Genomic DNA, 12,319 nt, shown 5'->3' on the forward strand with positions numbered 1-12,319 from the left:
TATGTCTCAGTGCTTCAAATCATTCTTCTGACATTTTTGTAATAGCTGTTTATCAAAATTTGTTTATGCCAAATAAAGCAGCTAATGTCTCGTGACATGTAAAATTTCTAACGTGGGCAGTAAGTTATAAAATACATTTATTTACATGTTGTAGCAAAACATTACCTCTATTCTACTCTCCAAATACATTTTGATAGGCATCTCCATTATATCCTACTGAAATTATTTTCTAGTCAGAAATTTCTATAATTAATGCAAATAATACTTTAATAAGCAGCATTGCTAAATGTTATCAACTAACAAAAAGTGACAACTTATTTTTTCTTTCCTTTATTATAATTTTTTATTATCTAGTGTTTTATTTACTAAAACATTAACATAGCAAACAAACAAAAAATGTATATTATTTATTATAGTTGATTAACCTTTTTTGAAATTTTATTCTAATAACATTTTATGTTATGCTTTCCTCTAAAAGTGGTACATATTTTCTATTACTGTAAGCAGCTGGCTATAGTTGGTAAATATTCTGTTTACAGTGTGCAAATGAGGGAGCTGTGGAGGCACATGGCCTAGTGGTTAGAGCAGCGGACTCGCGGTCGAGGGATCATGGGTTCAAATCTCAGACTGGGCGATGGTGTGTATTTATGAGCAAAACACCTAAGCTCCACACGGCTCCAGCAGAAGGTAATGGCGAACTTCTGCTGACTCTTTCACCACAACTTCCTCTCACTGTTTCCTCCTGCATCTTGCAGCTTATCTGTGACGGACCGGCGCCCCGTCCAGGTGGGGAACCTATATGCCAAAGAAACCGGGAAACCGGCCCGTATGAGTCAGGCATGGCTCGAGAAGGAACAAACAACAAAAATGAGGGAACTGGGAGTTTCTGGATAGTGGTAATACATCTGATGACTGGTAACTGGTATGTTGCTCTTTAATTCACAGGATGGACAGACATCACTGGTTTACATCCATCTCCTAAATCTTTCGTGTGTGGGCCCGAGCACCATTACCCAGTATATTGCTTCAGCTCACTAACAAAATGGTTGTGTTTGCACATCAGCAATGGATGATTAACTTCCATGACAAAGTCACCAGTCATAGGAGAAAAAGTCTCCAAACAAAATGAAACAGCCGAATTGGAAAAAATCAGCTGCAGATAGATCTGGAGTAGGATAGGCATCGCCAAGTATTTATATACCCAAGACCTGCTCTATGATGGCCAAATTGAGTTATAACTCCTTTATAGGAACACTTACAACACATTAAAAATGAACATCCAATCATTCTGTCACCAGCACTGATGTAATACATGAGTCACCAAAAAAGATCCATGGTGGACAGAATATTACAAAAGCAGCATAGAATGTTAGTATGCTGAAAAATTAAAAAACAGAAAGAACTCACGCATTAGATGCAGAAGTACATCCGGTACTGTTTTGAGTTCATTGAAACTAGATGGAAACACACTGAAGAAATGCAAACAGGTGTCACGTACTCTATTTCAGTGGAGAGGAAAACAGCCATGTAAAAGATGTGGGGTTCTTAATCAACCAGTCCATCAATGTCAACTGATGTTATGTAGGCTCGCTGCCTGCAGGCAGTCCTTCAACAATACAGCAGCATATGTGTAAGCAACCCCCCTCACACACACACATAACAAACTATGATGGTAACCACATTGAAGAATTGTATAAAGAATTGCTCTAACCAAACTCAGGACAATATAGAGAGATAGAAACATCACCATAAAGAGTATGGTTGGACACTTTGTGCACTGGTCCTCTCCATCTTGAATGTGAGACATGGGCTATCACCAAGATACAAAAGTGATACAGAGAAAGAAGATACAATCACTAGAAACAAGATGTTATTACAATATTTTAGGCATCTCCTACTTGAACCACCAAGCAGGTCCATGAAACCACGCAGCATTACATTGGTTAGCATGAAAACTTATCATAACTAGGTGAAAAGGAAGCTGAAATGGTATGGCTGTGTAACAAGGCCTAGTAACCTTGCAAAGACAACTCTTCAAGGAGTTGTGGAGAGAGAAAAAAAAAGAGGCGGTCAAAGTAAAATAATCATAGGTAAATGATTTTCAGAAACCCAAGATCTGGCACATGGCTGTGACAGGTGGGGAAAACTTATGCATGGCATTCCATGACAGTATCTTTTCTGCTTCATTAGGAGTTGAGAAGTGAAGCAAACAAGCATACATTGACAGTTAGGAATGGCCACATCTCTAAAGTACTGAGCAGTCAGTTAACCTTTTAGCATTCACATTATTCTGTCAAAAGTAATGCTTATTTATTTACATTGTTTTGAATTAGTCTTGCTTTATTTTGTAGCTTTGAGATTTTGATGAGGTAACTGTTAATTTTTGGAATGATATTGTAGGGTTGGTGTGAGAGGCTAGATCTGACTAGTTTGAACATAAAACAGGTCGAATATTCTGGCCAGATATGGCTGGTTTAAATGCTAAAGGGTTAAAGGTGTGATTGTTCGATGTTCATGCCTTGCTATACTGCATCTAGGGACTCATACTTAAGACTCATCAAAGCAGTAAAATTTTATTTTATTTGTAAAAAGAAGTGTCTGTGAAACTATGGACTAATTTTCATATAGAAAGTGGGAATCACAGTGCAAGCATTCACATCGTGACTATTTAGAAATTTTCCTGAATACTGTACTAATTCTGTTTTCAGTTTTTTAAAATGTTTTCTGGTTTCTGCCGTTCAGATAATTTGTGCAGTATTGAAAAGATTTGGTATAAACACAGTAATATACTCTGGAAGTGTACACAGTAATATTAAAACAAGTTGTTTACCATTTGCTGAATGCAAAAATTCCTCATCTTCTCCCATTTCTAGTGTTTCATCTTCTCCTTCTTCCTCTTCTTCAGCAGGTTTTTTCAAGATTAATGACAACAGAATTGCCATGCCAAAGACCTGAGTGTATTATAATTTTAAAGATTATAATGTGAGAAAAGAATGTTTTTAACAAACATTGCCAAAGACAGATTTTAATAGAACTTAGAATTACATTTGCTTTATTCTGGATCACTTCTATCTTTTATTTCCCTGATAATTAATCTATACTCATCAGTTTGAGCCAATGAAGAGACCTCTTCACAGTTACTCAACATGCTATGTTTAATAACCAACTTATCTTCACATCATATCCTGCCACATTAACAAAAGGACACATGAGAAAATTTAGCAAGAGAAACATTATGCCTGCCTAAACAGTACATGATTGGTACTTGACTGGACCAGTACAATAAGACTGATCAATTTTTATAATTTCATTAAATAAGTTTGTTTGTTTTGATTTATTTGAAAGTCTATAGCAATTCAAAATTCTAAAATTTAATCAAGTTATTTGAATATCTGGTTTAGTTGCCATTGAAACTAGATTTTTGTTAATTTTTCTTTTCTTGAATAAATAAACACTCTTTTTTTCTTGAATGGCCCTCAAAATCTAATAAGTATGAAGGATAGAACAGAAAATTTAATGCTTTTGGGGATACTGTTTAACATCAAGTCAGCCATAATCAAGTAGACATGTGATCAGAGACATTCAAGTATAAAAATTCCATCTATTTTTTTTTTAATTGACAGACAGGTTATGCTTGAATCTATTATCAAAGAATATATTATCTAATGTGTTATTCCTTACAAGGATATCTATAATTTGCAAGAAATTTGGCTACCTTTTCTAGCACGTCTAGCAACCACATAGAGCTCCTCCATTTGAGCCAAGTGATTTTTCTAAGCAGGCTACATAGTCTTTATTGTACTTTACTTACTTTTATTGGTTCTGTAATGAATACTGAAGAGAAGAAAGATATCAACATGGATGATATCCATTTGGTACATTTCTCATTTCCGAAAGTGATTCCATAAAATGTGACACCAGCGCAACTGCCAGCAACTGTGAGCCACAAAAGAATCCAAGAGATGATTCGACACCACCAAGGAAACATGAACTTCTTTTTATTTTTCTTGTCATCATTGCCACCTGCTTTTTTCCGAACTGCTGGAGTATTTGGTCTTGACATAGATGTTCCTGGTCGGCTCAAATCTAAAGCAATTACAAAGAAGTGCATCAAACTGGAATAACCAATATCAATAACAACATAATTATCAGTATTTGATCAGATTTCTTAGATTCAATTTAATTAATCTCAGTATATATTTCTTTTCTGCATCAAACTGTAAAGTTGAGTAAGTGCTATCAGCTATTTTTGTTCCTTCTTTGAGCTCACATCTCCTGATGAAGTTACAGTGGTGATAACATAGTCTGTTTCATTCACTAAATGGTAGCTACCTTCTGGCTTATAGACTTTTCTTTTGTGTTTCTGATTTCAAATTATTCCAATATTGATAAAATTAGTCCCAGTATCATTCAATAAAATTTCAAATCATTCCACTATCAATAAAATTTCAAATCATTCCACTATCAATAAAATTAGCACCAGTAATATATTGTAGTCAGTTGATTTGACCCTTCTCTTAGAAATACTGGCTTTGTGCATAGGGAGAATTATTATAAAGCAATATTATTGGTTTAAAATTTTGGCACTGAGCCAGCAATTTCAGAGGAGGGAATAAGTCAATTATATCGACCCCAGTGCTCAACTGGTACTTATTTTATCAACCCCAAAAGGATGAAAAGCAATGTTGACCTTGACAGAATTTGAATTCAAAATGTGAAGACAGACGAAATGCTGCTAAGCATTTTGCCTGGTGTGCTAATGATTCTCCTTGCTCACCACCCTATAAAGCAATATTATTAACAACAGAATATGACTACACTGACCTTTATCTGAACCAATTAGATTTGCTTGACTTCTGGACATGTCATCCCAACCAGTCATTACAAGAGGTTGAACATCATTTACTGATGTTACTGTGGGTGTTTCATTACTTTCTTTTAAGGCTTGCTCTATTCGGGATGGTTTTTCCTTTCGGGGTTTTGATTTACGGAACAAAGTTACGATTATTAAGTTCACCGGAAGTACAATTAAGTTGCTCACGAATCCCATAGATATCTAAAATAAAAATATTTTATAGTCCATTAACACTTATAAACTTTCTTGATTAAGTATTAATTTCAAAATGTTTGTTGGTAAAAACGAAACTTTGTTTCTGTTATAATCAAGGTTTTTTTTGATAAAATTGTAAAGCCATAATATGCTAATTTATTTATCCTCACATGTGGCTGTTCTATTGGGACAAGCTATACTGTGGTCCAAGAGAGAAACTCTTACAATGGCTTTCAGTACAAAATGCACACTTGTTTATATCACTGGCAATATAAACAAGAGTATATTTTGCATCAAAAGCCAATATGGGAGCTTCTCTCATAGTAACTATCACAGTAAAGTTTATTCTGTCAGAACATGCACATTAAAGTGGGGACAAATATTACCTCTTAGTTTTAATACTGCCTCTGTCACTAATATATACTTGCTAATTTATTTGTCAATATCAATAATGATTTTTTTTGTCTTTTCTGAGATTCCCTTCTCATGATTTTTAAAATCATCTTGTAATGATTTTCATAAAAATAATAAATTTGAAAACCAGTAAAATTGAGAATAGGCCCATATGTCATTAGAGATAGCAACATTTTAGAAAACTGATTCATGAAGATTGTCAGCATAGCTGTTTCTGAAATGCTTCTGTCAGTGTTTAAGAGTTATATTCCTATAGGGGAGTATTTGAAAGAGATTTTTTTCCCCTTCTTTTATAATTTTCAAAAATCTGAACTTAATATTGATTTATAGAAATGTTGGTTTGAAAATAGGTTTACAAGAAATGCTTATAATTGTAAATCTGTTTATGCTTTCTAAAGTAGATAACTCTGATAATATATTGTTTTGTTTAAATATTTTAAAAGTACAAGAAATTTATAATAATAATAATAATAATAATAATGATAATAATGATAATAATAATAATAATGATAATAATAATGAAGTACCAGGCAGTGGCTCTCATGGCTTCTGATCTTAACTGATTGGAAGTGTTAGAATGTACATTGTTTTGTCTTGGTATAAAAGATGGGCTACAGCAAATATTCTGCTCAATACCACAGATTTGCTTGTCAGTTGTTTGACCTTAACCAGTTGAGCATGTCCCTTAGTGGCTGACGATATGTGCATCTCTGATCATGAGCAGAAGTAGTGGAGGAGCATCATAGCCATGTGTTGTGAGGGATTCTTTGGGGTTTGAATAATTCACCTCTGGAAACATGGGTGGTTCGTTCAACATCCTTAAACAAACCTTATTCAGGGACCTTTTGAGCAGGATGGGTTACTCGACCAGAAGAAAATTCTAACTGGGCCCCACCTGCAAGGTCATGTGCTGTTTATCTTGATATGAGATCACCATGTTGCGCACATATAGTTGTGATGCACGTGCCTGGCGTACCCTTATCAGACGGGTAGTCATGATGGGTATACTGGGCTTCGTATATTTTACCCCAGTATCACTTTGATGACATGCACTGCTCTCTCACTCAATAATAATAATAATAATAATAATAAATGCCCTGATGCAGTACCAGGCAGTGGCTCTCATGGCTTTTGATCTTAACTTATTGGAAGTCTTATCATGTACATGTTTTGTCTTCGTGTAAAAGATGGGCTACAGCAAATACTCTGCTCAATACCACAGATTTGCTTGTCAGTTGCTTGACCGTAACCAGTTGAACATGTCCCTTAGTGGCTAACAATATGTGCATCTCTGATCACAAGCAGAAGTAGTGGAGGAGCATCATAGCCATGTGTTGAGAGGAATTCTTTGTGTTTTGAATAATTCACTTCTGGAAACATGGGTGTTTCATTCATCATCCTTAAACAAACCTTATTCAGGGACCTTTTAAGGAGGTTGGACTACTTGGCCGGAAGAAAATTTTAACTGGGCTCCACTTGCAAGGTCATATGCTGTTTATCTTGATATGAAATCACCATGTCATGCACATATAGTTGTGATAAATGTGCCTGGTGTACCCTTATCAGAGGGGTAGTCAAGATGGGTATACTGGGCTTCGTATACTTGTACCCCAGGGTCACTTTGATGTCATACACTGCTGTCTCACTCAATATTAATAATGATAATAATAATAATATTATTAATAACAATAACAATCCTCTTTGCTGGTGAAACAAGGCCTCAAATTTGTGGGGAGGGGTCTAGTTGATCATGTCAACTCCAGTGTTTCACTGATACTTAATTTATCAGCCCCAAAAGGATGAAAGACAAAGTCAATCTTGGTGGAATTTGAACTCAGAACGTAGCAACAGGCAAAATACCACTAAGCATTTCATCCAAAGTGCTTACGAGTTTGCTAGCTCACCACCTTATCAATAATAATAATAATAATAATAATAATATATTATCCTTTTCTACTCTAGGCACAAGGCCTGAAATTTTGGGGGAGGGAGCCAGTCGATTAGATCAACCCCAGTACGCAACTGGTACTTAATTTATAGACCCCAAAATGATGAAAAGCAAAGTTGAACTCTGTGGAATTTGAACTCAGAGCTAAGCAACAGGCGAAATACCACTAAGCATTTCATCCAGTATGCTTACAATTTTGCCAGCTCACCACCTTATTATAATAATAATAATAATAATAATAATGATAATAATAATAATAATATAATAATAATAATAATAATAATAATATAGTTCTATATTAAAGAGATGAGGAATTATGTACATTATTTACATTCTACAGATATTTGTCATCTTGTTTATTGTTAACACATTTTGGCTGATATACCCTCCAGCCTTCTTCAGGAGTCTTGGGGAAATTTCGAACCTGGGTTCTCATTCCTAAGATACTTTTCGATATTATTATTATTATTATTATTATTATTATTATTATTATTATTATTGTTGTTGTTCAGGTCACTGCTTGGCATCGAACTAACCCCAAGATTCCGAGTTCGATTCCAAGCAGTGACCTGAACAATAATAATAATAATAACATCGAAAAATGTCTTAGGAATGTGAACCCAGGTTTGAAATTTCCCCAAGACACCTGAAGAAAGCTAGAGAGTATATCAGCTGAAACATTGTGTTAACAACAAACAAGATGAGGACAACTATCTGTCAAATGTAAATAATGTAAATAATAATAATAATATATTGAACTTTCTAGTTGAAACTGACAGAAAAATAGATGCAAATAGGCCAGACAATATATTAATGGATTTGAGACAAAAATCATGTCTCCTCATCGATATGACTGTCCAATTGACATAAATGTGTCTGTCAAGACCTACCAAAAATACACTGAACAAATATAAAGACCTTAAAATAGAAATATGCAAAAATGTGGAGCCTCAAGACTAAAACAATACCTGTTACCATAGGTATCCTAGGAATGATAGCAAAAAGGGCTGATTGCTACCTATCCCAAATACCAGGAAATCCCCAAATGGAAAAATTTCCAGAAATAGTGCTTATGAAAACTGCTCATATCCTACAAAAACCATTGTCCTATGTAATCCCCAAAGCATTTTAATCTGTCAAAAGTACACTTAGATGTACATAATAGCAAATATCTTTTACTGTCATTTTAACATCACACTATCATCTTATAATCAAATTACTTTTAAAGCAAACTTCTAATTTTCTTATGTTTTGACAGACATTTTCTAGAATGATGCTTTGTGCAAGACCAAAAATTTGGCACCCTAACCATAGCATCAACTTGATCTTCTAACTTGTCTCTTGAGGTCTCTGTGTGAGACTTGGAGTCAATTTATACAAATACAAAGCAAAAGTCAAACATATAATAATAATGATAATAATAATAATAATAATAATAATAATAATAATAATAATAATATAGTTAAATAGCTTATAAAATTAGTCTTTTAGCATATAGCTTTACTTTATTATTGTACAATATTTCAAACTAAGGATGAGTTTCATATAGTTTGAGGTGAAATCAGAGAATAACAGAATATTATTTATTAGAAAAAAGAACATGATTGATCATTGTTTGACAACAAAATTTGGATACATGTTTATCATGTAAAAAAATCTCTTAAAAACAACTTGAAAAAATTGATTTCTTTTTACCGTTTCTATAGACATTGAGAAAGGACCAAAGGAGAAACCTCCTCCACCACCAGACTCTTTGCCATAGTATAAAGCATTGGCAAACATTGATGTGAATAGTAGACAAAGGCAGCAGGATACACGTTGGAGACGGGTAAATGGACTGCCAGGGGGTCGTCCAATGACAGAGAACCAAAGATGTCCATCTCCCAAATTCTTCTGGGCTCGCTTTGCAAACATGTGTGAGAAATTCAACAGTTGTTCTTTTCCAGCAACAGGAATAATCCGGTCGACCTATGGCACCAAACAGAGAAAGAATTACAAAATAGAAATTGCCAACATAGGAAATATTTTTTTAAAATATGTACTGCTTTTAAGTATATGCACGAATGTATGTGTGTGTGTGTGTGTGGTGTGTGTGTGTGTGTGTGTGTGTGCGTGTGTGCGTATGTGTGTGTGTAGATATACATATCAATTGTCAGTGTATCATATAACCGAAAAAGAAGCACACTCTAAAACATAGAGCAGTAATATATAAATGCAGTTAAGTATGTCTGGTCACAGAGTGACCAACGGTTTTGCATCCCTAAGGGGCTAAACCCTATTGATGAATCATCAGACTCAAATGGTGAAGGTCATATAGGCCTTCAAACTTTGGAGGTAGAAATCCATTATGGTCAGTTAGTTAGCGAGTAAAGAAAGAATAAAAAATCTGGTTGGCGAGGATGGGTTATCTCCCTTAGATCAGTCCATGGGACCAAAACGAGGACTGGGTAACTCCGCCCTCAGGTTGCTTATAGATCATAAGGAACTTTTTGGATCAAAACGATGCACATAAAATAATGCCTGGTTACATCTGAAACTGTCCATACTCTGTACAGTGGAAACGTGTTGGTAGTAATAACTATATGATGTATGAAGTTGTATAATAAAAGGAAATCAATTTTGAGGATGAACAAGTCTCCCTATTCTATATTGTTATAATTATTTCTTAAATAAATAAATAAATATAATATGTATATACATATACGTATTTATATAATATATATATATATATATATATGTGTGTGTGTGTGTGTGAGTGTGTGTGTGTATGTATATATGTATATATATATATATATATATATATATATATATATATATATATATTATATATGATGTAATTTATCACCATGCAATGACTAAGGAAAATAGTGTAATAAAGGGACATATAAGCCCTCAACATATATATATATGTGTGTGTGTGTGTGTATGTATATATATATATATATATATATTTATATAATATATTTTTATTTTTTTACTTATTTTATTATTTATTTTATCTAGTTTCGGCTCACGAGCTGTGGCCATGCTGGGGCACTGCCATTTGGTGTTGCTACATAATTTTACTTCACGAATGCTTTTTAGGAATTGACATTTGGTGCATGAGAGAGTTTGATGCAGCTGCTTTCATCTGCACCTCCTGCCGTGAAGTTGGGTATATTTTCTTTTTTTTTCCTTTTATTTCTTTCAGTCATTTGACTGCGGCCATGCTGGTGCACAGCCTTTAGTCGAAGCCTATTACTTATTCTATCAATCCCTTTTGCCAAACTGCTAAGTTATGGGGATGTAAACACACCAACGCTGGTTGTCAAGTGATGGTGGGGGGACAACACACACAAATATATATATATATATATTAGTCATTGCACAGTGATCGCCATAAGCTTTAAGCTTATATAAAAAAATACCATTATCATTATTTACAGGATTGTAAAAACGGCATCGTATAAAAAAACCATTCGCACCAAAAGCAAATACAAAGTTTGATTACATATAGAAAAGTAAATGCAAGCTATTATAGTTCTTAAATTTGACAGGAAAAGGGAGGCTGATTTGTTGGTGTAAAGGTAACACACTTAGTTGCTTTAAGAAAGGGATGTGGGTTCAACTCCTAAGTGAATAGGAAAGCCTTCTTTTTCCTGTTGAGGGCTTATATGTCCCTTTATTAGACTATTTTCCTTAGTCATTGCACGGTGATAAATTACATCATATGTAAACAACTTAGGCTTAGTTTTTGAAGCACTGAAATGTATTGTAGCATTTCTGGAAGGCTTTATAAGTTCTAAATTGCAGAAGAATTTGTCAGTACAGCAGTTTAGCTCAATGGTAGAGCATTTGACCAGAAATCAAAGGGATGTGAGTTCAATTCTCATGTATAGTTGCTGACAGATTTTTCTGCTCTGAAAGGGATATTATCCCATATATACTGTTATATCAGTATTTTACACGTTGGAAAAAATATATCTTTCTACTTGTACTACAATACAACATATAACATAATTTATATTACGACTAATATTTCAGGATGGCTTTATAAGTTCTAAATTGCAGAAGAATTGAATTTGTCAGTTTAGCTTAATGGTAGAGCACTTGACCGGAAATCAAAGCGATGTGAGTTCGATTCTTATGGCTAGTTGCTGACAGATTTTTCTGGTCTGTAAGGGATCTTATTCTATATATACTGTTATATCAGTATTTTATGCATTGAAAAATATATCTTTCTACATATATATATTTATATATCGAGATTTATTATTGTATATATATATTTATATATCATCATCATCATTGTTTAATGTATGCTTTCCATGCTTTCTGGCAGCATGGGCAATGACCATGGTCGAATGTTATTTTTCACTTGCCTCAATAGGTCTTTGCAAGCAAAGTTCATTGTCCAATGAATGAGGGGTACACACATATATACATAGTAGAGGTGCAATGGCCCAGTGATTTGAGCAGTGGACTTCCAGTCGTAGGATCGCGGTTTCGATTCCCAGACCAGGCATTGTGAGTGTCTATTGAGTAAAAACACCTAAAGCTCCATGAGGCTCTGGCAGAGGTGGGGGGATGAACCCTGCTGTACTCTTTTACCACAACTTTCTCTCACTCTTTCTTCCTGTTTCTGGTGTACCTGTATTTCAAAGGGCCAGCCTTGTCACACTCTGTGTCATGCTGAATGTCCCTGAGAACTACATTAAGAGTACATGTGTCTGTGGAGTGCTCAGCCAATTGCATGTTAATTTCATGAGCAGTCTGTTCTGTTGATTGGATCTGTTGATTGGATCAACTGGAACCCTCGTCATTGTAACTGAAAGAGTGCCCTCTATATATATATATATATATATATATATATTCAGGAGTTCATATATATATATATATATATATATATATACTCCTGTAGCGAGATC

The 12,319-nt window shown here is 34.3% G+C and overlaps 1 protein-coding gene and 1 non-coding gene across 3 annotated transcripts in view; one reads left to right on the forward strand and one right to left on the reverse strand.

Moving 5' to 3' along the window:
• Positions 1 to 12,319, reverse strand: part of LOC115210642 (polycystin-1-like) — a 146,380-nt gene that overhangs the window by 7,951 nt on the left and 126,110 nt on the right. For both annotated transcript variants that reach the window (XM_036502002.1, XM_029779292.2), the window contains exons 32-35: positions 9,108 to 9,380; positions 4,825 to 5,056; positions 3,812 to 4,086; positions 2,831 to 2,951 (exon numbers count right to left, since the gene is read on the reverse strand). In XM_036502002.1, the coding sequence (XP_036357895.1) occupies positions 2,831 to 2,951; positions 3,812 to 4,086; positions 4,825 to 5,056; positions 9,108 to 9,380 (901 nt within the window). The remainder of the gene's footprint in view (positions 1 to 2,830; positions 2,952 to 3,811; positions 4,087 to 4,824; positions 5,057 to 9,107; positions 9,381 to 12,319) is intronic.
• Trnas-aga lies at positions 11,221 to 11,296 on the forward strand. Its single transcript has one exon. It is a non-coding gene; the product is annotated as a tRNA-Ser (tRNA).

The sequence above is a fragment of the Octopus sinensis genome, linkage group LG4 (genome assembly GCF_006345805.1).
Source record: "Octopus sinensis linkage group LG4, ASM634580v1, whole genome shotgun sequence".
Lineage (NCBI taxonomy): Eukaryota > Metazoa > Mollusca > Cephalopoda > Octopoda > Octopodidae > Octopus > Octopus sinensis.